The 27,318-nt window shown below is 40.4% G+C and overlaps 1 protein-coding gene across 3 annotated transcripts in view; it reads left to right on the top strand.

The window, feature by feature from the left end:
• The window catches only part of PIBF1 (progesterone immunomodulatory binding factor 1), a 220,522-nt gene that overhangs the window by 155,287 nt on the left and 37,917 nt on the right, over positions 1-27,318 (top strand). For all 3 annotated transcript variants that reach the window (XM_070408953.1, XM_070408951.1, XM_070408952.1), the window contains one exon: positions 24,982-25,112. In XM_070408953.1, coding sequence (XP_070265054.1) covers positions 24,982-25,112 — 131 coding nt within the window. The remainder of the gene's footprint in view (positions 1-24,981; positions 25,113-27,318) is intronic.

The raw sequence follows: 27,318 nt of genomic DNA, 5'->3' as shown, positions 1-27,318 counted from the left end.
TCATTATTAGCTGTGGGTGCCGCCATCTTTGCGATGGCATGAGGGTCAATTAGCATATTCCCTCTTTATTAGATAGGATTACAGGTTTTATCCCCATTGGGGTGCATGTAGGAGGCAACCAATCGATGTGTCTCACATTGATGTTTCTCTCTCTCTGTCTCTCCCCCTCCCTTCCACTCTTTTTAAAAATCAATGGAAAAATATCCTCGGGTGAGGATTAACAAAAAAAAAATGACACAAAAAAACTCAAAATGTGGATAATGTTTGAAGCTGAGTGATGAGTACATATACTTCATTATTCAATTTCGTACTTTTGTGAAATATTTTTTGTAAGACATATGGAGAAAGAATCAGTAAACCTATATTAAAAGATTTATGCAGAGTGTATAACTTACCTTAAGATTTAAAATAAAGTATTATAATTTTAAATAGTCCATAAATTTTACTCTTTTCCAACCCACAAAAATGTTACAGACATAGCTCCTTTTGCACTTTTTTACAAATAAAAGGTTTGTAACAACCCTGCATTGAGCAAGTTTGTTGGCACCATTTTTTCAGCATTTGCTCACTTTATGTCTCTGTGACATTTTGGCAATTTTGAAATATTTCTTTTTTAAATATATTTTTATTTTTACTGATTTCAGAGAGCAAGGGAGAGGGAGAGAGAGATAGAAATATTAATGATGAGAGAGAATCATTGATTGGCTGCCTCCTGCACACCCCTACTGGGGATCGAGCCTGCAACCCCAGGCATGTGCCCTTGGCTGGAATCGAACCCGGGACCCTTCAGTCCACAGCCTGACGCTCTATCCACTGAGCCAGACCAGCTAGGGCTTGAAATATTTCAAACTTTTTTATTGTTATATCTGTTATGGTGATCTGTGATCAGTGATCTTTGATGTTACTATTGTAACCGTTTTGGACCTCCGTGAACCGTGCCCATGTGAGACAATAAGCTTAATTGATAAATCTTTGTATTCTGACTGCTCCACCTACTGACAGTTCCCCTGTATCCCCGAGCCTTCCAATTCACTCCAGTGTTGAAATTAGGCCAATTAATAACCCTACAATTGCCTCTACATGTTCAAGTGAAAGAAGGAGTCACATGTCTCTCACTTTAAATCAAAAAACAGTGATTAAGCTTACTAGTAGTCAGAAAGGCATGTCATAAGCCCCAGAAAACTAGATTGGAAGCTAGGCTTCTTGTGTTAAAGTTTGCCAGGTTGTGAGTTCAAAGGAAAAGTTCTTGAAGGAAATTAAAAATGCCACTCAGTGAACACACAAATGATAAGAAAGCGAAACAGCCTTATTGCTGATATGGATAGTTTTAGTAATCTGGATAGACACAGCGGCCACAACATTCCCTTAAACCAAAGCCTAATGCAGAGCAAGGCCCTAATTCTCTTCAGTTCTCTGAAGGCTAAGAGAGGTGAGGAAGCTGCAGAAGAAAAGTTTGAAGCAAGCAAAGGTTGGTTCATTAGGTGTAAGAAAAGAAGCCATCTCCATGACATAAAAGTGCAAGGTGAAGCAGCAAGTGCTGATGTAGAAGTTACAGCAAGTTATATAGAAGATCTAGCTAAGGTCACTAATGAAGGTGGCTACACTAAACAACAGATTTTCAATGTAGATGAAACAGCAATACAAGATACCATCTAGGACTTTTCATAGCTAGAAAGAAATCATTGCCTGGCTTCAAAGGACAAGCTGACTCTCTTGTTAGGGGCTAATGTAGCTGGAGTCTTTAGGTTGAAGCCAGTGCTCATTTACCATTCCAGAAATCCTAGGGCCCTTAGGAATTCTGCTGAATCTCCTCTGCCTGTGTTCGGTAAATAGAACATCAAAGCCTAGATGATAGCACATCTGTCTACAACATGGTTGACTGAATATTTTAAGCCCATTGTTGAGACTGGCTGCTCAGAAAAAAAGATTCATTTCAAACTATTTCTGCTATTGACAATGCACCTAGTCACCCAAGTGCTCTGATGGAGATATACAACGAGATCAATGTGTTTTCATGCCTGCAAACACAACATTCCTTCTGCAGCCCATGGAACACAGAGTAATTTCGACTTTCAAGTCTTAATATTTAAGAAATACATTTCATAAGGCTCTAACTGCCATAGATAGTGATTCTTCTGATGATCTGGGCAAAGTAAATTGAAAACCTTCTGGAAAGGAGTCACCTTCTAGCTGCCATTAAGAACATTCGTGATTCTTGGGAAGAGGTCAAAATATCAACATTAACAGCAATTTGGAAGAAACTGATTCCACCTCTCACGGATCACTTAGATGGGTTTCAAGAATTCATTGGAGGAAGTAACTGCAGATGCAGTGGAAATTAGCAAGAGAACTAGAATTAGAAGTGGAACCTGAAGATGTGGCTGAATGATCAAACCTGAACAGATGAGGAGTTGCTTTTGGGGATAAGAAAGGAAAGTGGTTTCTTGAGATGGAATCTACTTCTGATGAAGATGCTGTGAAGATTGTTGAAATGACAAAGGAATTTAAAATATTATATAAACTTTGTTGATAAAGAAGTGGCAGGGTTTGAAAGGATTGACTCCAATTTTAAAAGTTCTGCTGTGGGTAAAAGGCTATCAAACAGCATCACAAGCTATAGAAAAATTATTTGTGAAAGGAAGAGTCCATTGATATGGCAACCTTCATTAGTGTCTTATTTTAAGAAATCATTATAGTTACCCCAATCTTCAGTAGCCACCACCTGGAGGAGTGAGCAGCCACCAAAGTTGAGGCACGACCCTCCACCAACAAAAGGATTATGACTCAGATGATGGTTAGCATTGTTTTAAAATGTTTTTATTGATTTCAGAGAGAGAAACATCAAAGATAAGAGAGAATTATCGATCAGCTGCCTCCTGCACACCCCTTACTGGGGATCGAGCTTGCAACCCGAGCATGTGCCCTGACTGTGAATCGAACCCTGACCTCCTGGTCCATGGGTTGACTCTCAACCACTAAGCCACACTGGCCAGGCATGGTTAGCATTTTTTAGCAATAAAGTATTTTTTAAAATATATTTTTATTGATTTCAGAGAGGAAGGGAAAGGAGAGATAAAAACATCAATGATGAGAGAGAATCATTGATTGGCTGCCTCCTGAATGCCCCACACTGGGGATCAAGCTCACAACCCAAACATGTGCCTCGACTGGGAATTGAACCATAACCTAGTTCATAGGATGACACTCAACACTGAGCTACGCCGGCTGGCTGGTCATAATAAAGTATTTTTAATTAAGATTTGCGCGTTGTATTTTTTAGACATATTGCTGTCACACACTTTAAATAGAGTACAATATAGTGTAAGCATAACTTTTATGTGCACTAGGAAACCAAAAAATTGTGTAACTTGCTTTATTGCAGTAACTGCTTTATTGTGGTGATCTGGAACCAAACTCAAAATATCTCTGAGGTATGCCTGTATTAGATTGCTTCTATAACAATAGACTATTCATGATACATGGTAAAAAAAAAAAAAAAAAAACAAGGGAATTCTCTCAGGATCTGTATTCTTTAGAGCAGGTTAATATTTAAACCAGTATAGAGTTTTTAAGAATAAAATAGAGGTAAAACTTAACTTTTGTTAGAATTACCATTAGGTTATATGCTATTCAGAATATGTCTGAGATTATAAATAATTGACTAGCCAAAATGAAAATGTTAAAAAGTACTCAAAATGAAAACAAATATTCCCTTTATAATAGCTTTATTGAGGCATAATGGGCATATACTAAACTGCACATATTTAAATTATATATGCTAACATTTGACACATGTATACCCATGAAACCATCACCAAAATGAAGATAATGAACACATGCATCTCCCCCAAAGTTTTTTCTGGTGCTCCTTTGGACTCTCCCCCTCCCAACTGTCCCCACCCACATACTGATCTCCAAGTACCCACTGATTTCCATTCTGTCATTGAAGATGTTTTTACATTTCTTAAACTTTTATATAAATGGTATCACTGTATGCTTTACACACACACACACACACACGCACACACACACACACACCTTTTATGTCGTCTTTTATTCTGTATAATTACTTCAAGATTCGTCCATAGTTTATCCTTTTATATTGCTGAGTAACATTCCATTGTGTAGATATACCATAGTTTTTTATCCATTCACCTATTGATAGACATTTGGGTTATTTCTAATATTTGCTTATTATGAACTAGAGGCCCAGTGCATGAATTCATACACCATTGGGGTCCCTCGGCCTGGCCTGCAGGGATCGGGCCTAAACCGACAGTCGGACATCCCCCTCTCAATACAGAACTGCTGGCTCCTAACCGCTCGCCTGCCTGCCTGCCTGATCGCCCCTAACCGCCTCTTCCTGCTGGCCTGATCGCCACCTAACTGCCCTCCCCTACTGGCCTGATCGCCCCCTCACTGCCCTTCCCTGCTGGCCTGATTGCCCCTAACTGCTCTCCCCTGCTGGCCACATTGCCCCTAACCACCTTTGTCTTGGCCCCTACCACCATGGCTTTGTCCAGAAGGACGTCCAGAAGATGTCTGGTCTAATTAGCATATTACCCTTTTATTAGTATAGATAATAATAAAAGCCTAATATGCTAATTAGACTGGACTTCCTTCCAGATGAAGCTGGGGCTGCAAGGGAAGTCTGGGTCCTGGATGCCTGCCGGTGGCCAGAGGGAAGCCTGGGTCCCAGGTGCCTGCTTGCAGCCGGGGGAAGGAAGGCCTACTCTTGCATGAATTTTGTGCATCGGGCCTCTAGTATAGGATAAAGCTGATATGATCATCCATGTACAAGTCTTTGTATGAATATATGCTTTTGTTTCTCTTGGGTAAATAATCTGTGAGTAGAATAGCTGGGTTATGTAGTACATGTATGTTTAATGTTTTAAGAAATTTCCAAACTTTTTACCAAATGTTTGTAGCATTTTATATTTCCACCATCAGCGTATGAAAGTTCTAGTTCTTCTACATCATGGGTGGGGAATGTCTGGTCCGAGGGCCATATAAGGCCTGCAAAATCATTTGGCCTGGCCCTGCAAAGGCATTAGGGGTGAGTTAATTAAATGTTTGACCAAATAGCAGGCTAATGATTAAGATGATAATTTTGTATGGCCCAAAATTACTGTTATAAATATCCAAATGGCCCCTGGCAGAAAAAGTTTCCCCACCCCTGCTCTACATCATCACAAATACTTGATCTGGTCAGTCTTTTCCATTTTAGCTCTTCTGATGGGTATGTACAGGTATCGCGTGGTTTTAATTCTCATTTCCCTAATGGCTCATGATATTGAGCACTTTTTCAAGGTTTTATATGCCCTCTGTTCTTATTCACAGAAATGTTTGTTCAAGTTTTTTGCACATTTTTATCAGTTGTTTCTTATTTTTGAGTTTTGAGCATTATGCATTTTAGATACAAGTCTCTTATCAGATACATGATTTGCAAATATTTTCTCCCACTAATCAGTTTGTTCTCTGTGGCTTGTATTTTGAGTGTTGTATCTAAAATATGTTTTTTAATTCGGGATTGAAAGGTTTTTGTCGATGTTTTCATCTAAATCTCATAGTTTTAAGCCTGTGGTTCATTTTTAGTTAATTCTTATATACTGTGCAAGATATAAATTGAAATTCGTTTATTTGCATATTAAAACGAAATTATTCTAGCATCATTTGCTGGAAAGACCCTTGTTGAATATTAGTTACTAGGGGCTCAGTGCATGAATTCATGCACCTTGAAAGGAACTGTGGGCTGTGAGGCTGTGGTGGGCACAGGGTTGGGAATCGTCCCATTCTCTGCACCCCCACCTGGCACCTCCTGCCGCAGCCCCCAATCCCCTGTCTGCCGGAAGCCCCGCTCCCGCCACTGCAGCTCCCACGCACTGACGGCACTGTCCCTGCTCGCACCCGCTGACGGCACAGAGCGATTGGGGCCGGCACCAGCAGCGTGTGCGACCAGCAGCTGCTGCCCTGATCGCCCCTCAGTATCAGGGGGAGGTGGAGAAGCCCTCAGGGGTGATCGGAACCAGCAGACACTGCTCACACCCACTGATGGCACCGAGTGATTGGTGCCGGCTGCAGGTGCTAGCAGGGCTAGCGCCGGCAGCAGGAGTGAGCTCTGGGCAAAACCATGGCACACGGGAGCAAAGAATTTTCAGTAACCACCAGAGGCTCACCCTGATGACAGCGACCAGTGCCCTGCCGTGGGCTGGCGCCCCCACTCACCTGCTCCACCCTCCCGTCCTGGCCGATGCCCGCCATATTTCGTGTGTGTCCCCTGGTGGTCAGCACACATCATAGCGACCGGTTGTTCCGCTGTTTGGTCTATTTGCATATTAGGGTTTTATATACATAGATATATGTGAAAGGCTGTTTCTAAACTCTGTTCTATACTAGTTATCTCAGTCTGTCTTTATGTCAATATTTCATAATGTCTTGAAATTAGGTAGTATTGGTTATCCATCTCTGGTCAAGTTCAAAGCTTTTAGGCTATTCTGTGTCTTTTTTACATTTCCATGTTAATTCTATAATTGTTTCTACTAAAAAAGAAAAAGAACTGGCTGTGAATTGATTGCAATTACATTGGATTTGTCGATGAAATGAGGATAATCAACATCTTAATAATATTAAATATTCTGACCCATAAACCCAGTATATCTTTCCAATTATTTAGATGTTAATTCCTCTTAGCAGTGTTATTTATTTATTTAATTTTTAGTTTTTAGTGTAGAGGCTTCACATCTTTTGACTAGTGTTACATGCTATGATTTTCCACCCTTTCTTCTTTTAACCTGTTTATGCCAAATTGTCTTATAGGTAATATATACAGTTAAATCTTGCTTTTTTATTTATTCTGACAAAATGGGACTTTTACTTTGGGTTTTCAGAAAATTTACATTTTAATGTGTTCACTGATATGATTATTTTTAAATCTATCTTGCTATTTGTTTTTTACTTATTCTATCTCTCCTTTTTTTTCCTTTTTTCTTTTTCCTGCCTTCTTTTGGATTAATTGAATATTTTTTACCATTCTATTTTATCTCATTGTTGACTTATTGGCTATAACCCTTTATACAGTGATTACTTTAAATTATAGGTATAGAGATATAGATATAGATTAGATGTAGATATAGTTTGTGAACATTCAACTACAGGATATGTTTGACTACCTATTTATGTGACTTTTTACTATATACTATGTACTATCTACACTAATAAAAGACAAACATGCAAATTGACCGTGCCTTCACTACACCTTAAGCCACGCCCACCAGCCAATCAGAGCGACTATATGCAAATTAACCCAACCAAGATGGCGGCCAGCAGCCACGGAGCTGGAGCAAGCAGGAGGCTTGGTTGCCCCAATGATGGAGGAAGCCAAACTTCCCACCTGCCACGGCCGGCTCTGAGCTCCACTCAAAGCAACAAAGTTCAATTATAGAATGTAAATAAACCCCAGATACCTGCTTTCAGCCAGCCGTGGCCACGGAGCTGGAGCGAGCAGGAGTGGGTTGCCCCTGGTGATTGAGGAAGCCAAGCTTCCCTCCCGCCCACCCTGGCCGGCTCTGAGCTCCTCTCAAGGCTACAAATTTTCAATTATAGAAGGTAAATAAATCCCTTAATAAAAAAAAAAAAGAAAGAAAGACAAAAAGAGAGGCTGGGAGCTTCCGTCACCAGGGAGTCTTGGCCAACCTGAAAACTCAGACTGACTTGCCAGGCACCCCAGTGGGGACCCCCCCATCCTAAAGGGGGTGTGGCCAGCCTGAAAACAGCCATCAGACCCTCACCCAGGCTGGCCAGGCACCCCAGCGGGACCCCCACCCTGATCCGGGACACCCTTCAAGGCAAACCAGCCGGCCCCCACCTGTGCACCAGGCCTCTATCTTATATAATAAAAGGGTAATATGCAAACTGACCCTAACAACAGTAAGACTGGGAATGACTGGTCACTATGACACACACTGACCACCAGGGGGCAGACACTCAATGCAGGAGCTGCCCCCTGGTGGTCAGTGCACTCCCACAGGGGGAGCTCTGCTCAGCCACAAGCCAGGCTGATGCCTGCCAGTACAGCAGTGGTGGTGGGAGCCTCTCCTGCCTCCTCAGCAGCGCTAAGGATGTTCTACTGCAGCTTAGGCCTGCTCCCCACTGGCAAGTGGACATCCCTTGAGGGCTGCCGGGCTGCCAGAGGGATGTCTGACTGCCAGCTTGAGCCCGATCCCCCAGGAATCGGGCCTAAGCCAGCAGGTGGACATCCTCCGAGGGGTCCCACACTGCAAGAGGGCATAGGCCGGGCTGAGGGACCCCCCCCCCACCCCCGCGAGTGCACAAATTTTTGTGCACCGGGCCTCTAGTATAGCATAAAAACCTTACAGTAGTATCCTTCCATTTACTTCTCCCAGTGTTTGTGCTCCTGTTGTCATATATTTTACTTACACGTGAATAAAACTCACACTGCATTGCCATTGTTTTTACTTTAAACAGTTGATAATCTTTTAAAGAGATATAATAATATGAGGTAAAGCTATTATATTTAACCAAATAGTTACCATGCTTGGTGTTCTTAATTCCTTTGTGTAGATACAAATATCCATATGGTATCATATTGCTTCCAGTTGATCTACTTCCTTTAACAATAGTTATGGAGCAGGTCTGCTGGTGATACATTCTTTTCACTTCAGTATGTTACAAAAAGTCATTTCACCTTTTTTGTGTGTTTTTTTTATTTCTATATTTCTGAATATTCTTAACAAAAGTCAAGATTACAATGTATTTCTCAGTTATATCCCTAAGGCCAAATAAATTGTATGTGTTTGAAGGTTCACCATTTAAAAAAAATTTTAATCTTCAGTGGCCTTTGGTACGTTTATAATGTACAATCATTATCACTGTCAAGTTATAGGACATTTTAATCACCCATAAGGGAACCCTATTCCCTAAGAATTCACTTCTCATTCTCTCTAGCCCTTGGCAACCACTAATGTGCTGTCTGTCTCTATGGATTTTTCATATAAATGGAAGTATGCAGTATGTGAACTTTTGTGTCTTGCCTTTTTCACTTAATATAACATTTTCAAAGTTCATTCATGTTCCACCATCTATCAGTATTTAATTCCTTCCTTTTTATTACTGAATAGTATTCCATTGTCCAGATATATCACATTTTGTTTATCTACTCATCAGCTGATGGATGTTTAGGTTATTTCCATCATTTGGCTATTGTGAATAGTGCTGCTATGAACACTTGTGTACAAGTTTTTTGTCTGAACACCTATTTTCAATTCTTACAGATGTGTACCTAAGAAGTAGAATTGCTAAGTAACATGGTAATTCAGTATTTAACTTTTTGAGGAACCACAGAACTGTTCTCTACAGCAACTTCACCATTTTACATTCCCACCAGCAATGTCAAGTGTTTCAATTTCTTATATCCTCACCAATGCTTATTTTTTGTTTTTGTTTATTTTTTAATGTTTTTAATTAATTTATTTTGCCCATCACCATTTATCAACCCTATACCCTCTTCTACCTCCACCTCCCCCAGCCCTTCCCCACAGTCACTACACTGTTAAGTTCTTTCTATGTTTTTTCTTTTTTGTTCAATCCCTCCTCCCCACCCCATAACCTTCTCTCCCCGAGTCCCGCCACCAGAGCTGCCTGCCTGCTCTCTATCTATGAGTCTGTCTCTATTTTGCTTCTTAGTTCAGTTTGTTCATTAAATTCTGCCTATGAGTGAAATCATATGGTACTTGTCTTTCTCTGACACTAAGCATAAGGGAGGAGGAGAAAGAGAGAGAAACATCGATCAGTTGCCTTCCCAAACATGCTCCAACCTGGTATCAAACCCACAACCAGGGTATATGCCGTTACTGGGAATCAAACCCGACACCTCTTGGTGTACAGGACGATGCTCCAACTAACACCAGCTAGGGCTGTTTTTTGTTTTTTCATTCCAGCCACTCTAGTGGGTTTGAAATAGTATCTCATTGTAATTTTTATTTGCATTAACTTTGTAACTGATGATGTTGAACATTGTTTTGTGTGCTTATTGGCCATTTGTTTATCTTTGGAGAAATGTCTATTCATGTCATTTGTCCTTTTTTTAATTAGGGTGTCTGTCTTTTTGTTGTTGAGTTGTAAAAGTTCTTTATTCTGAATATAGACCCTTATCAGATATATGATATGAAAATATTTTTCCCATTCTATGGGTTGTCTTTTGCTTTCTTGTTAATGTCCTTTGATCACAAAAGTTAATTTTGATGAAGTCCACGTTATCTTTCTTTTTCTTATGTTTCTTGTGCTTCACCTTTGAGAGCCTTTGTGTTATAGTTTGAATTTTATTTTTTGCTATTTTATTTATTTTTTAATAACAAATGTATATAAAGTGATAACATGAAGATTTGACATATATTTATCACAGTGAAATGATTGCTGCAATCAAGCTAATCAACGTATCTGTCACATAGTATTTAACCTTTTGTGTAAGTATGATGAGAGCACCTGAAATCTACTCGCTTAGCAGATTTCCAGATATATTACCTTCAGCTCATGCATTCACTGATGGACAGTTAGGTTATTTCCACCTTTTGGCTGTTGTGATAACGCTGCTGTGAACATTCAAGTACAGGATATGTTTGACTACCTATTTTAATACTTTTAAATATACATCTAGGGGCTGAGTTAACCTTTCTTGTTGTTTTTTGGTAATCCTCACCTGAGAACATTTTTCCATTGATTTTTAGAGAGAGTGAAAGTGGAGGGGAAAGAGAGAGACACATCTATGTGAGACACATCAATCAGTTGCCTCCCACACATGCCCCAACTCAGGTGGGGATCGAACCTACAACCCAAGTATGTGCCCTTGACTGGGAATTGGGCCCATGACCTTCTGGGGCTGATGTTCTTAACCACTGAGCAACACTGGCCAGGGCTCACCTTTGTTTTTGAAATATATTTTCCCTGTGTAAAGAATTCTTTAGTATTTGAAAGATGTTACTTCTCTTTTAGTTTGCATTGTTTCTGACAAGAAATATGCTGTCATCCTCTATAAGTAATGTCTTATTTCTCTAGCTGCTTTTAAGATTTTTTTCACTAACTTTAAGCAATTTGATTATGATGTGACTTGGTGTGGCTTTCTTGCTGTTCCCTGTGCTTCATATCTGTCAAACTTATTGTATATGTGATATCATCAAATTTAGAAAATTTTCATCTGTTATTTCTTCAAATGTTTGGGTTGTTTTTTTTTTAAGTGTCTCTCTCTCTCTCTCTCTCTCTCTCTCTCGTTCACTTTCTTTTGCATAAATTCTTCTAAGTCTTCAACTCCACTAACCTTTTCTTTTCCAATCCTATATAATGAAGAGTTAATATGCAAATTAACCCTCATGCCCTCACAAGATGGCTGCCTACAACCAGGCCGGGGGGGGGGGGGGGGGGTTGTTAGTAAGGGACAACCAAATGACTGAATAGCAGGCTGCGTGGGGTGACCAGGCCAGTGGGGGGGGAGGCAGTTGGGGTGACCAGGCTGGCAGGGGGCAGTTAGGGGTGACCAGGCTGGCAGAGGGGGGCAGTTGGGGGCAACCAGGCCGGCAGGGGGGCAGTAAGAGGTGACCAGGCCAGCAGGGGGGCAGTTAGGGGCGACCAGGCTGGCGGGGGGGGGTGCAGGTGGGGGTGACCAAGCCAGCAGGGGTGGGGGAGTTGGGGGCGACCAGGTCGACGGGGGGGAGGGCAGTAAGGGGTGACCAGGCCAGCACACAGAGGCAGTGAGGGGCAATCAGGCCAGCGGGGGGGGGGGGGGCAGTTAGGGGCGACCAGGCTGGCAGGGAGGGGGAAGTTGGGGGCAACCTGGCTGGCAGCAGGGGGCAGCTAGAGGCAACCAGGCTGGTATGGGGGGACAGTTAGAGGCGATCAGGCCAGCACGCAGAGGCAGTGAGGGTTGATCAGGCCAGCAGGGGTGGGTCAGTTAGGGGTGACCAGGCAGGCAGGCAGGTGAGCGATTAGGAGCCAGCGGTCCAGGATTGTGAGAGGGATGTCCTGGATTGGAGAAGGTACAGGCTGGGCTGAGGGGACCCCCCACCCCCATGCACGAATTTCATGCACAGGGCCTCTAGTGTATAATATAATGTTAATTAAGTTCAGTATGTTTTTCATCTCAGATATTATAATTTTCATTTCTAGAAGTTCATTTTGGGTCTTTTTGATATTTTCCAGGTCTCTACTTAACCTTTTCAAACTTGCTTTTCTTGAGCAAATGAAATAGAGTTTCAACAACTGCTTTGATATCCTTGTCTACTAATTCTCTTATTTTGTCATTTCGTAATTGCTTTCTATTAAATTGACTTCATTATGTATCATATTGTCATGCTTCTTTGCATGCCTACTAATTTATTTACTGGGTGCCAGACATTGTGAATTTTGTCTTAGAACTAAATAATTTTTGGATTTTTATACATCTGTGTGAGTTTTGTTTTCAAGCATGGCTAAGTTTCTTGGAAAAAGTTTGGTCATTTCAAGTCTTGCTTTTAAGCTTATATAAGCAAAGAAGAGTTTATCGTAAGGCTAATTTTTCCACTACTACTGAGACCAAAGCCCTTTAAGTATTTACCTCATGTCATATGAATTAGTAGGTTTTATACATTGTCTGGTGGGAATAGGCACTATTCCTGGCCTATGTGATCATTAGGGATTGTTCAGTGGTTCTATCTCAGCCTCTGGTAGTTTCTTTACACATATATACTGTTCAATGCCTAGGTGAATACTCAAGGGGGCAGTCTATAAATTTTAGAGTTTTCTCTCCTTGCAGCTCTCTTTTCTTCACCACTCTGCCACATGAACTGTGTCTTAGGGGTCATTGTCCTTCATTCCTTTATGTCCAGTGTCTTAAGATCATTGCTTCATTAGTTGGTCCAGTATAAAAGAGAAAAAATTTAATTGGCGTTTTTTGTGTGTGCCAACCCTATTTTCAAGAAGCCACCAAGTTAGTTAAGAATGTTGATGTGGCCCTCACTGGTTTGGCTCAGTGGATGGAGCGTTGGCCTGCAGACTGAAGGGTTCTGGGTTCGATTCCGGTCAAGGGCACATGCCCAGGTTGTGGGCTCGATCCCTAGTAGGGGGCCTGCAAGAGGCAACAATCAGTGATTCTTTCTCATCATTAATGTTTCTATCTCTCTCTCCCTCTCCCTTCTTCTCTGAAATCAATAAAAAATATATATTTTTTTTTTAAAAAGAGTTTCTTTGTTTAAGCCAAGGATGCCGTTGTTTAAAAATAAAAATAAAAGAATGTTGATGTGGGTTTTATTACCAGTAAACAGCAGAAAATCTAGACTAAATCATAAAGCATGCCACATTACTGCCAGCATGAATTGGTCTTCCATAGCCTCATTAAACCTTGATTCTTGCTCTTGCTCTTTCCAGTCATTTAGTAAACATTTATCAAACTCCCACTGTATTCAACCACTGATAGCAAAATAGGCATGGACTTGCCCTCTTAACATGTACAGCCTTGTTCACAAAGGCCTTGTCTTCTAGTGTAAGCACTTGCAGATTTATCTGTTACAGCTAACTTACTTCAAAAACTTATCTAGAAAATGGCATATGCACAATCTCAACTGACCAAATGGCAAAGTTTAGTTGCCTGGAATTTTTTACATAGAAGGCACTTAATGGAATCCAGGTGATTTGTTACAAATGTTAAGTTGCTAAATTTAAGAAAAACTTCAAGATGCATAGTTACAAAAAAGTACTCTGTATGTGCTAACTTTAAAAGGGGTCCATACCATATTGATAATTTTTCAAAAAAGGAAAGTTACAGAAAAATATATTGTGTTTCTCTATTTTGTTTTAATATATATATATTTGTGTGTGTGTGTGTGTGTCCTCCAAATGCCAACCACCACTGAAGTAGGTACAACAATGACTTCTTTATAAATCATATTCTGTTTACATGTCAAACAAATAAAATCATTTTTAAACTTTTTACCTAATTGTGCCTTAATAATGCATCAGTGTCTAAAATTTTTTCATTTAGGAGATATTATAAATCACACTGCAAATCCCACTCCCCACCCATCAGCATTGTTATACAATTGAATCACATTAAGATGAATTTCTCAAGAGTAGGTTTGAAGGGGAGAAAAAATTAAAACACTAGAACTCGAAAATTACATTCTTGACTCTTTATCTCCTGTCCTTTTAGCTTTCTCAGTCCTTCCAGCTCTCCCAGTTCTTTCATTCCCACTAACCTTGTGCTTTATTAGGGCTCATTACAAGCCCTAGACTCATAAACTGTTGGTATTTTTCTCCTCTGTCAAGCCCTCTTCTTCCTGCCCAGTCTGAGCCTTATCTGTCTGAGCACTGTCACTAGCACTCTAGATTGCTTTGTTACCAGATTCATCCAGCAGGCTTTTTTTTACAATTCTCACCTTTAGCATAGCATCTTACAGCCTGGTAGTTACTCTATAAATATTTAATGGAAGGAAGGAAAGAAGAAGAGAAAAATCTTGAGTTTCCTAGTAATGTGCTAAAAATTCTTATGGAAATCTGCTACTTTTGCTGGTTGGAAGCATTACAGATCCATGTTGTTGAACATTAACAAGGTGCTCATTCCTGTTGCCCAGTGTTTTTATTTTTATTTACCTATTTTCCATTTTCATATTTCAGAACACTTCCACACCCCAAAATCATCAATCCATCATCTATATCTTGTCTTTATTATAATACTAGAGGCCTGGTGTACAAAATTTGTGCACTGACGGGGGGGTGAGGGGAGGTGGTCCCTCAGCCCAGCCTTCACCCTCTCCAATCTGGGACCCCTCGGGGGATGTCCGACTGCTGGTTTAGGCCCGATCCCTGTTGGGGGACATCCCTTTCACAATTCGGGACTGCTGGCTCCCAACAGCTCACCTGCCTGCCAGCCTGATCACCCCCTAACCACTCCTCTGCCAGCCTGATCGACACCTGACTGCTCCCCTGCCGGCCCGATTGCCCCCAACTGCCCTCCCCTGCGGGCCCGATCACCCCCAACTGCCCTCCCCTGCAGACCTGGTTGCCCCCAACTGCCCTCCCCTGCTGGCCTGGTCACCCCTAACTAACTGCCCTTCCCTGCTAGCCTGATTGCCCACAACTGCCCTCGCCTGCTAGCCATCTTTGACCACATGGGGGCGGCCATCTTGTGCAAGGGTGTGATGGTCAATTTGCATATTACCTCTTTATTATATAGGACTAGAGGCCCCGTGCATGAAATTCGTGCACGGGAGGGGGATCCCTCAGCCCAGCCTGCACCCTCTTCAGTCTGGGACTCCTCGGAGGATGTCCAGCTGCCTCTCGCAATCCCGGACCGCTGGCTCCTAACTGCTCACCTGCCTGCCTGCCTGATTGCCCCTAACTGCTCCCCTGCTGGCCTGATCTCCCCTAACTGCCTCTACCTTTCCCCACACTCAGGACCCAGGATTCCCTCCTCCGGCCGGTCGCAGGCACCCAGGACCCAGGCTTCCCCCCTGGCCAGCCTCAGCCAACCAGGACACGGGCCAGCTTTGCCCGGGCTGGCTGCAGCTGCAGGGGACCGCGGGGCGGGCGGCTTGTCCCTCTCCTAGGCCACAACCGCAGGCACTGGCACCCAGGACCACAGGGCAGGTGGTTTGTCCCTCTCCCGGGCCACAGGTGCAGCCACTGGCACCCGGGACCGTGGGGCGGGCGGCTTGCCCCTCTCCTGGGTCGCAGCCCCAGCTGCTGGCGCTCAGGACCACAGGGCAGGCGGCTTGTCCCTCTCCAAGGACAGAGCCTGGCTGGTCCCCATTCCTCTTTCGCAAGCTCATTTGTGCCTGGCTGGTCCTCCTTCCTCTCTCCCCAGTGTTGAGTGTCTGAGCTGTTACAGCGTGATGGCGTGAGGGCATGCCGACCATTTGCATATTAGCTCTGTATTATATAGGATGTCATCTAAATGTATTTCCCTTAATCTTTTTCACCCAAGGATTTTTTTAAAAATCTTCACCCTCCCACCCCCCACTTTTTGGTTCCTCTCAAAAAAAAAAAAAGTGGTGTGTGTTTGTGTGTGTGTGTGTGTGTATGTGTGTGTGTGTGTGTGTGTATTGGCAAGGATGTGGAGAAAAGGGACCCCTCATGCACTGTTGCTGGGAATGCAGATTGGTGCAACCACTGTGGAAAACAGTATGGTGTTTCCTCAAAAACTTAAAAGTGGAACTGCTATTCCATTTCTGGGAATATATCCAAAGAAACCCAAAACACTGATTCAAAAGAATATATGCACCCCTATTGTCATTGCAGCATTATTCATAATAGCCAAAATCTGGGAACAGACCAAGTGCCCATCAGTAGATGATTGGATTAAAAAGCTGTGGTACATTTATACAATGGAATACTACTCAGCTGTGGGGGGGGGTGGGGGGGGGAGGAGGAGGAGGAGGAGGAGGAGGAGGAGAAGAAGGAAGAAGAAGGAAGAAGAAGAAGAAAGGGGGAGGGGGAGGGGGAGGAAGGAGAAGGGAGGAGAAAGAAAGAAAGAAGAAGAAAGAAGAAAGAAGAAGAAAATCATACCTTTTGTGACAGCATGGATGGACCTGGACTTATGCTAAGTGAACTAAGCCAGTCAGAGAAAGACAAATACCATATGATCTCACATATATGTGGAATCTAACGAACAAAATAAACTAACAAAACAGAAACAGGCTCATGGATTCCATGAAAAGACTGACAGCTGTCAGCAGGGAGAGGGAATTAGGGGGGCTGGTTGAAAGGGTGAAAGGATTAAGAAAAAAAAAAAACAGAAAACTCACAGACACAAGCAACAGTATGGTGATTGCCAGAGGGAAAGGGGGGAACAGGGTATAGGCGGGATAAATGGTGATGAAAGGAGGCTCAACTTTAGGTGGTAAACACATGGTGCATTATACAAATGATGTGTTACGGAGTTGTACACTTGAAACCTGTATAATTTTATAACCAGTGTCACCCTAGTAAATTCAATTGTAAAAGTCTGTGTGTGTATTGACATAAGTAACTTTTCAGAAGTTAACCCCTCTCTTTTTACTTAATTCCTTCTGCTCTCTTCCCCATCATTTGTCCACTGTTCCCTTCTCAGTGGTCACTGATGACTTCCTAATTGCCAGTATTCTCTTCATAGTCCCCTAATCTATCCATCGCATGGCATTATAGATATTCTAGAAATGCTTTCTTCTCTTTGCTTTATGACCCCCATTCTTTCTCAGAGGGAAAGGGGGGAACAGGGTATAGGCGGGATAAATGGTGATGGAAGGAGGCTCGACTTTAGGTGGTAAACACATGGTGCATTATACAAATGATGTGTTACGGATGTGTTACAGATGTCTCTTTAACACTCAAATGTCGATATCTCTCTCATGTCTATTCCTTACACCTCAGTAGTAATTCTCAAATGTTAGTATGATAATTACCTAAGATTCTTGTAAGTTACTACAAGATGTAGGTTACTAGATCCAGCTCACAGAGATTGCAATTAAGTAGGTCTAAAAGAAAGCCCAGGAATCTGCATTTTTATCAAGCTCTAATGAAAGTGATCTAGGGCCACATTTTTTTAAAAAAATTATGTTCTACAGATCTATCTACCCAACACTGCCATGCTGATTCCTTTTAATTATCTTAGCATACTAGTTTCATGAATTTCTCATTATCTGGACCATACTGTGGGAATCTGAGGCCCAGAGCAGGGCTGATAATAACGTAGTATGCACTTGCTTCTGGTAATTAAAATAATAAAACATTCCCAAAAATAGTGGTAAAAAGCTGCTGCTCTAAGCCCCTAAGTGTCATCATCCCAACACAGTCCTGTCTGTCCTGGTCCCTCTTCTGAAAATCCCTGGACCTCCCCACCATTCAGCAACAAAGAAGTAACACCTGACACCACAGTTTCTCAGGGTCCTGCTCCAGTGCAAAGACTGGCTTCCTAATTGGTTAAATTGTATCAGTTAAATATTACCCCTGTTAAAGATAAAGATATTATTAACCATACGGGACACCCAGTTTCAAAGTAAGGATGGTCAACTCCGAGTATAAGGTGGTCTATGTGCAGTATTGTCAAACTTAATAAAATGGTTGGAGTGGCCTGCAGCAAGTCCCAGATCACAAAAGCTGTGTTTTCCAAGTTTGATTGGTCATCAGAACCTAAGAAAGCTGAGAAATGTTGTTTCAGTAGGACTGGGATGGCGTCCCAGAAATCACTGTTGTTGTTTTTTAACGTTTTCCGTAGTGGTTCTCATGATTAGTTAGGTCTGAGAACTAGTGCTTTAGATTGAGAACAGAGTAGCACCAAAGTGTTGCCCCATATTGGATCTCAGTAGGTGTTTGACATTTCATGGCACAATCACAAAGATTAGGCAAGGATATGTGGATTTTGCAGCACAAACTACCACCACTACTAGAAAATGTCACATGTATATATTTATACACAGAAAGCAACTCAGTGTTAAATTCCATCCTAGAAAATATATTTTGTCCCTGGCAAGAAAGAGTTCTATTTCTAGGAGTTTCTTTCAAAATAAACTCGAACAGAAGAAAATGTCACAACAAAATATAGTCACCATTATGTTTTTTAGATTTTAAGAGAAAGTATATAATAAGTTAAATTAGTATTTGAATCAAAATTCATAATCCTATATAATAAAGAGCTAATATGCTAATTAGACCAGATGGTGGAACAACCTTCTGAAACAACCAATGGGCGGGGCTGCGGGGCCACAAGGCAGCTGGGGCCACGAGGGCTGAGCCCCTTTCACCAATTTCATGCATCGGGCCTCTAGTTTTGTTATAATCAGGCATTGCTTTTCTCTGACTCATAGGTACAGTTTATTGAAACAAAGGAGGAATAACAATTCTATAAAATGTGTCATGAGTCATTTATTATGTATATGATTTCTGAGTCACTAATTACTAAAACTTTCCTATAAGGAAAGATTACTAACAATAAGCAAAGTGAGTGATTACAAAACTTTTTTAATACTAATTATTATAGTTACAGAAAGACTTTAAAACCATATTTGGAGGCATTAAATTATTCAATTATATTTATTTCAAAAATAGAAATTGTCACTTTTTATTAAGAAACATGAACATATTTTTAATTTCCTGAGGAATTAATATAAATTTGGGGGATTTAGAAGCCTACACACAAGTTTATAAAGAAACATATCCTTAAAACTGACAGCACTACAGTAGTTTCTATTATCCACAGAGGGAGGTGATTGTAGGTTGTGTATTAAAGATACCTTTTTAAAATACAGCTAATATATGTAATTGCTATAATGAAAAAAAATTGAACTAAAATAATTAAGGCTAACGACTGCTTTTTTATTTTTTTGCAATTGAAATTAGACTTGATAAACTTTAAACATAGCTCATTCTAGACCACAGCTAACTACAGTCTGTAAATGCCCTGTCTTCTCCCCTGCCTCCCTCTGCCCCCTCCACACACACACACACACACACACACACACACTGTCTATTCTGCACTTTGAAATACAAAGCAACTTGTCAGTTCAGTTTATTCAGTTAGGGTCAGTTCTGTGAAAACAATGTCAGGGCAATTGTTTGGTTTAATTGACTAGTGAAACTGGTCATACAGGTAAGTGGAACCTAGTTTTATTTTTTTCCAGCTACATATTTGAATGTTCATAAAGTAACTTAGTAGAGTAATAAAATTCCAGTGACATTGTAATAGATTTTAAAGAATGATTACCAAAGCAAGTAAAAAGACACTAAAACCCGAACTATAGAAAATGTTCATGGTATTTTTTTCTTTATGGCTCTGCTTTCAGTATAATGAATTGTGTCCAAAAAAGAAGTCTTCTTTCACTATTCATTTCCTTTTCTTTGAGGTATCTTTTCCTGGCCTATACTTAATGTAACCAAAAGAAAATATGCTAATATAATGCAGATGAATAATTTAAATAACTTTTACAAAATAGTTCCCAAACTGCAAGCACATTTCCTCTTAGCAGTTGGTCTGTCCCTCATGGCTTCACTTTTCTGCTTACCCGCCTGGACCTCATGATTGATCATTTTAAAAATAATTATTTCTGCCCCTCCCCACCTCCACCCCCCATTCTCTCTGCTTTGTACTGTACCTTCCACTCTACCCACTCTGCTATTCTCTACATTTTTAGGTCCTAGGCTGCTAGTCACTCTTTTTTTTTTTTTTTTTTTTTTTTGGGTGGGCAGAAAACCAAAAATTGCAATGCTAAAATAAATATGTTTAGATATTAATTTTTGTAAATGTTGATCTTATAAATGTACTTCATTTGAGAAGAATATATAAATCATTTCTTGTTCCAGAAAAGCAGCAAGTCTCTTGCCTCAATTGAACTTCTTAAGGGTTATGAAGTAAAGAAGAAAAAATGTTTAAACATATGAAATGCTAGAGTTTTATTGTCAAATAACATTTTATGGTCATAGTAGTTTGGAAACTTTTCTTTTGTATAATACAATACTCCCTTCCCCATACCCACCAGTTTTGTTGTGATTGTTTAGTTTTTGCATAACCAACATTCAAATATGGTTTTTGAGTCTCATTGTGTACCAAAGTAGGGTCCTGCTAATACTGACAGTGCTATCTATGTTTAGCCCTATGTTTACATATGCTTAGGGGAAAAGATCAAATACGAATTAGGAGAAAAACTAAGGTTGATTTTGGTGTATAATTTGATAAGATCCTTTAGAAAAGAACTTTGGTCTATATGTCAAGATCATTAAATAGTCATACCCCTTAACCTAGTACATTCTGAGAAAAAATTGAACAAAGAAAATATTAATTTTAAAAAAATCTGTAATATAAAAAAGTTTGTTGTAGCATTTTTTGTACTAGTCGAAATTTGATAACATCCTAAATATTTATTACTATAATTAGTGTAACTAAATTATGGCACATTAGTTTAGTAGACCTTTTTGCAGCCAGTGGGGGGAAAGGAGGGATATATGTAATACTTTAAACAATAAAGATTTTTTAAAAGATAGGTAGATGATAGGTAGGTAGATAGATAGATAGATAGATAAAAATTAATAATCCAACAAGGAAATTAAGAAAACAATTCCCTTTGCAATTGCCTTAAAAAAAAAATAAAGTATATTTAATCAAATAGGAGAAAGATTTGTATATGGAAAACTACAAAACATTAATACAATGAAGAAGACCTGATAAATGGACAGACATCCTATGTTCATGGAAGACAATATTGTTAAGATGATAATACTACCCAAAGTGATTTACAGATTCAGTTCAAAATCCCAATGACAATTTTTACAGATATAGAAAATCCATTCTAAAATTTATATGGAATTTCAAGGGACCCTAAATGACCGAAACAATCTTAAAAAGGACAAGCAAAATTGGACAACTCAAACTATCTATAATAATAAAAGCATAATATGCTAATTAGACCAGACAGCTGAACAACTTTCTGGATGTCATTCTGGACGAAGCCGCTGTGGCGGGGGCCAAGGCAGAGGCGGTTAGGGATGATCAGGCAGGCAGGCGAGCAGTTAGGGATGATCAGGCAGGCAGGCGAGTGGCTAGAGGTGATCAGGCAGGCAGGCAGGCAGGCAAGTGGCTAGGGGTGATCAGGAAGGCAGGCAAGCGATTAAGGGTGATCAGGCAGGCAGGAGAGCAGTTAGGAGTGATCAGGCAGGCAAGCAGTTAGGGGTGATCAGGCAGGCAGGCAAGTGGTTAAGGGCAATCGGGCAGGCAGGCAAGTGGTTAGGGGCAATTGGGCAGGCATCCAAGTGGTTAGGGGTGATCAGGCAGGCAGGCAAGCAGTTGGGGTGATCAAGCAGGCAAGCAAGCAGTTAGGGGCATCAGGCAGGCAGAGTGGTTAGGGGCGATCAGGTAGACAGAGGGGTTAGGAGCGATCAGGCAGGCAGGCAAGCAGTTGGGGCATCAGGCAGGCAGGCAGAGTGGTTAGGGGCAATCAGGCAGGCAAGCAGGTATGCTGTTAGGAGCCAGCAGTCCTGGATTATGAGAGGGATGTCCAACTGCCTAAATCAGTAGTCGGACATCCCCCAAGAAGTCCCAGATTGCGAAAGGGTGCAGGCCGGGCTGAGGGACCCTCCCCCCACCCCATCCCCCACCCCATGTACGAATATTGTGCACCAGGCCTCTAGTCTGATTATAAAACTTACTACAAAGCTACAGTGATTAAAACAATGTTGTACTATCATAAGATAGACATAGACCAGTGATGACGAACCTTTTGAGCTCGGCGTGTCAGCATTTTGAAAAACCCTAACTTAACTCTGGTGCCGTGTCACATATAGAAATTTTTTGATATTTGCAACCATAGTAAAACAAAGATTTATATTTTTGATATTTATTTTATATATTTAAATGCCATTTAACAAAGAAAAATCAACCAAAAAAATGAGTTCGCGTGTCACCTCTGACACGCGTGTCATAGGTTCGCCATCACTGACATAGACTGATGGAATAGCATAGAGAGCCCAGAAATAAACCCTTACACATGGTTAGTAGTTTCTCCACAAGGTTGCCAAGACCATTCAATGGAGAAAAGATAGTCTTGTCAACAAATGATGCTGGTAAAACTGCATATCTACATGTAAAAGAATGAAATTGGAACCATATTGCATACTGTATATAAAAATTAAGTCAAAATAGACTGAAGACCTAGGATATAAAACCCATACAAGAAAACATAGGAGAAAATCTTCATGACCTTGGATTTGGCAATTGTTTCTTTTAAATAACACCAAAAGTACAAGCACCAAAAGAAAAACAGTGAAAAAGACATCGCAGAAACAGAGAAATATTTGCAAATAATATATCTAATAAGGACTCAATATCCAGAATATATAAAGAAAACCTACAACTCAAAAAAAAAGAAAAAAAAAACCCTACTCAAAAAATGAGCAAAAGACATTTCTCCAAAGAGGACATACAAATAGCCAATAAGCACAAGAAATAGCAATTTTGGCAAGGAAGTCAAGAAATCGGAACCAAGCACATTGTTGGTAGGATGCACCCACTGTGGAAAACAATTGGCAGTTCCTGAAAAAGTTAAATATAGAATTACCATATGACCCAGCAATTCCACTTCACTCCTACCTAGATCCAAAGGAATTGAAGATAGGTGCTCAAACAGATACTTATATACCACTGTTCATAGCAGCATTAGTCACAATATACAGAAAGTAGAAACAACTGAAATATCCATCAATAGATAAATGAATAAAGAAAATATGCTATAAACATGCAATGGAATATTATCCTATACTAGAAGCCCGGTGCATGAAAATTCATGCATGCAGGGGGGTCCCTCAGCCCAGCCTGCCCCCTCTCACAGTCCGGGAGCCCTCAGGGGTGGGAGGCAACCCGGCAATCAGGGGAAGGCGACGCCTCCATCATACCTCTGCTGCTGCCACTGCCGGCAGCGCAAGCCTCGGCCGGCCCTGGTTACCTGAGCCTTGGGTGGCACTGGGTGGCTGGGCAGCCACCATCCAAGGCTTGCCTGAACCTCAGGCTGGCCCTAGGCAGCTGGGCTGTCGATATCCAAGGCTTGCCTGCACCTCGGGCCGGCCCTGGGGGGCTGAAAGCAGGTCTGGCTGCACCATGCGCCTGCCACCCCTATCCCCTGGCGGGGCTGAAAGGACTGGGAGACTCTGGCAGGGCTGAGGGGACTGGGCGCCGCCATCTTTGTGACGGTGTGACAGTCAGTTTGCATATTCCCTCTTTATTAGATAGGCTAATAGAAGGATAATATTCAAATTGACCGAACGGCAGAACGACTGGTCACTATGATGCACACTGACCTCCAGGGGACAGACGCTCAACGCAGGAGCTGCCCCCAGCCTGCAGGCCCAGATGAGGAACGGGGAACCTGGGGTGGGTGGTGGTGGATGTGGGCAGCACCAGGCCAAGGCCCCCACCCCGCCAGTCGCCCCACACACAGAGGGCAACTGGCAGCGGGGGGCAGGGCCAGTGAGCGGGCAGGAACGGCCAACCTCTCAGTCCCTCCCCCCGGCTGGCAGCCTCTGATTGCCCGATGGCTAACGGGGAACCAGGAGTGGGTGGTGTCAGGGGGCTGGCTGCCGGCAGCCCAGGAAGATGGCCCTGATCACACGCCACGCCTAGGGACCGTACCTGTGCACAAATTTCATGCGTCGGGTCTCTAGTTTAACAATAAAAGGGAATACAGTTCTGATACATGGTACAACATAGATGAACCTTGAAAACATTACATTAAGTGAAATAAGGATATATAAAATATCAAATATTATGTGATTTTACTTATAAGAGGTACCTAGAGTAGGCAAGTTCACAAAGACACAAAGTAGGATAGAGGTTTCCGGGAACTGCGGGGGAGGGAATGTTTTGGCTTCATGGGAACAGAGTTTCTTTTGGAGCTGATGAAAATGTTCTGGAAATAGATACTAACAATGGTTACACAACAGTGTGAATATGCTTAATGAAATGGTTAAAATGGTAAATTTTGTTAATGTTTTAATCATAGTTTTTTAAAATTTAATTATACATAGTGATTTAGGTACATAAGTTATCTATTTTACAAATAGAGATGGAAGAAAATATGAAGGCTTGGAAAAATTACTAAATTTTTTTATTATATTATTTTGAATAAAAATAAAGCTCAAATAAAAGATTTTCCTTTGTAGCCAGTGGATATTCATTAAAAGAAGAGAAATTTTGCATCACATAGCTTCTCAGACTGACAAATGGTAAGAAAATATAGTTAACCCTTCCCCAAAATTGGAAATAATATTTTATTTAAATTTTTCTTTCCTTTTACATAGTCATTATTGTTGTTGAGAATAGCTATATTGATTAATTTTTTAAACTTTCCAATTTACACAGGGAAAGCTTTTCAGAGTAATTATTGTAAGGGAGAGTAGGTATACTGTATCTGTGCTAGAGCATTTTGAATACTTTTAGTTTCTTGTAAAATTTTCTAGGTTTTAATGAAATCTGTTTTTCTTTAGCTTGACAGGGCCAACTCTCTGTTAAATCAAGCTCAACAACCTTACAGATATCTAATTGAATCGGTGCGTCAGAGAGATTCTAAGATTGATTCACTAAAGGAGTGTATTACACGGCTTGAGAAAGATGTCAGGTAAATCATTACAAATCTTTTATTTGAGTAATAACATAATACTGCTATAGAGGAATTTGCTTTGTATATTATGGAGAAAAAATTAACTAATGATAGTGGTTTTAAAATGTAATGAGTATTGAATTTCTATTAGAAAAACTAGGTCACATCACGTTAGGTGTTCATATTCCACTTTATGGTCAGAAGTTTTAGCCTGACATAACAATGCTACACATTCAACAAAGCACTTTACTAGCATGACAACTATCCGGTCCTCGATCCCTAGATACTGTCTCTATTGGATTGACCAAAGAGAGAAGGGGAACACAACCAGATGCCATTTATGGAGTCAAAATTACTTTTTAAACATAAAATGTATACATTTACTTAGATTCCTATTGACTTTGCCAAGGAATTTTTAGGCCTTTTTCCTCTGAATCTTTAAGTAACCCATGAATTACCTAAATGTACATAAAATTATTTCACTTCCTTATATTGAAGTTGTTTTCTTATATAACACCTTATCCAAAAGACTTGCTCCATTTAATAATTACCCAAATTCTTTAGATGTTCATCTATATGATCATTTTAGTCTTTTTAAATTGCAATAAAAGAATGATGCTATTCATAAAGAAAAAGGTTTTAATTTGTGAATGGTTGGCTAATTGACTTGTTGTTAGATTTTAAGCTTATTAGAATAAATTATTCTAATATACAAATTACTAACCTATTAATAAATATTAAAGCAGAGAATAAGATGGAAATTGTTAAATTAAGGAATTGGAAAACAGTAAGGAGAAAATCTTTTTTAAATCCAGGTTTCCTAAGTTTGGTTTTATATAACCAAAAATATAAAACTCTGGGTTATTAACTCCAAAGGGTGTTTTGTTGTTGTTGAATCACATAATTATCTTCTCTTGTTTCTACCCCAACCAAAATAATTGGTCCAGAACTTTACTCCTGATATAATTTTTGATGATTTAATGAAATAATTTAAAATCACATTTATGCTTTAAACAGCAACATAAATAATTTCTTTCTAGATAAACTTAGTTAAAATTATATTTAGAATATATATAAGCCAGCATTAATAAATCAAATTAATTAAACAATTATTCTATAAATAGCTACTTGGGGCAATAGATTCTGTTTTATCATTTACAGAGTACCTGGTTATCTTAGGGGAATTGAGAAAAGAACCCCTAATAAAATTTTTTCTCCCTATATTATGTTTCTGTTATAGTTGAAATTTTGTATTGAGTCATTTTACCTTTGTAATCTTGGAGGAGGATATCTAAAAGGCCTGTGGAAAAAATATTGCCTCTTTCACAATTACATTCAAATCATTTTATTTGAATTTTTATCTTAGATAAAAATTTAAGAATTAAAATAGCTGAAAATGTTGACTATAGGGAAAAATAATAGATGGCTATAGGAGAAAATTATAAAGATGAGCAAATTCAGCCCTAGGGAAATGAAGCAACTTTTCTTCCAAGAACATAACAACTTTTTTGTAGGGCCAAAATTTGAATCCAGATCTGTCTGCTTTCTAATTCTATAGTCTTAATCATTATGTTATACTGCCTCCTTATGTTCTATTCTGAATAAGGGATAATTTTTCATTGACTAGTATAATTAAAGAAGAAAAGCCAAAAAATAATGTAGAAAAATGGTTAAAAGTAGGGCTTAAGTAAATTGGTAATTGTGATAAGCGCGATGGATATGTTGGGTTATATTTTCTCTCTTATTTCAAAATATTTCATAATGAAGTTAAAACAGATTTTAAAGGAGAAGTAAATTACATGAGCTCAACTCCAGTATTAGTTTTAAATTGGAACAAGTCAACTGAACTCTCCCAGTGGTTGGCAAACTGCAGCTCAGCAAACTGAGGCTCGCGAGCCACATGCGGCTCTTTGGCCCCTTGAGTGTGGCTCTTCCACAAAATACCGGCTCTTTCACAAAATACTGACTTCTGCACATGGGCCACGAAGTTTCAGTCGCACTGTACGTGCGCACCCGCACATGGTATTTTGTGGAAGAGCCACACTCAAGGGGCCAAAGAGCCTCATGTGGCTCACGAGCCGCAGTTTGCCAACCACGGCTCTAAACCGTTGTTCAATAGAACTTTGTGTAATGATAAAAACATATCACATCTATGCTGTACAGTATGCTATCGACTAGCTGTTGAGCATTTGAAATGTGGCTAGTGTTACTGAGAAACTAAATT

The sequence above is a fragment of the Myotis yumanensis genome, unplaced genomic scaffold, assembly GCF_028538775.1.
Source record: "Myotis yumanensis isolate MYYU_CA2020_CCGP unplaced genomic scaffold, mMyoYum1.0.hap1 SCAF_3, whole genome shotgun sequence".
In the NCBI taxonomy this organism is placed as follows: Eukaryota; Metazoa; Chordata; class Mammalia; order Chiroptera; family Vespertilionidae; genus Myotis; species Myotis yumanensis.
This window is presented reverse-complemented; position numbering and strand designations above follow the sequence as displayed.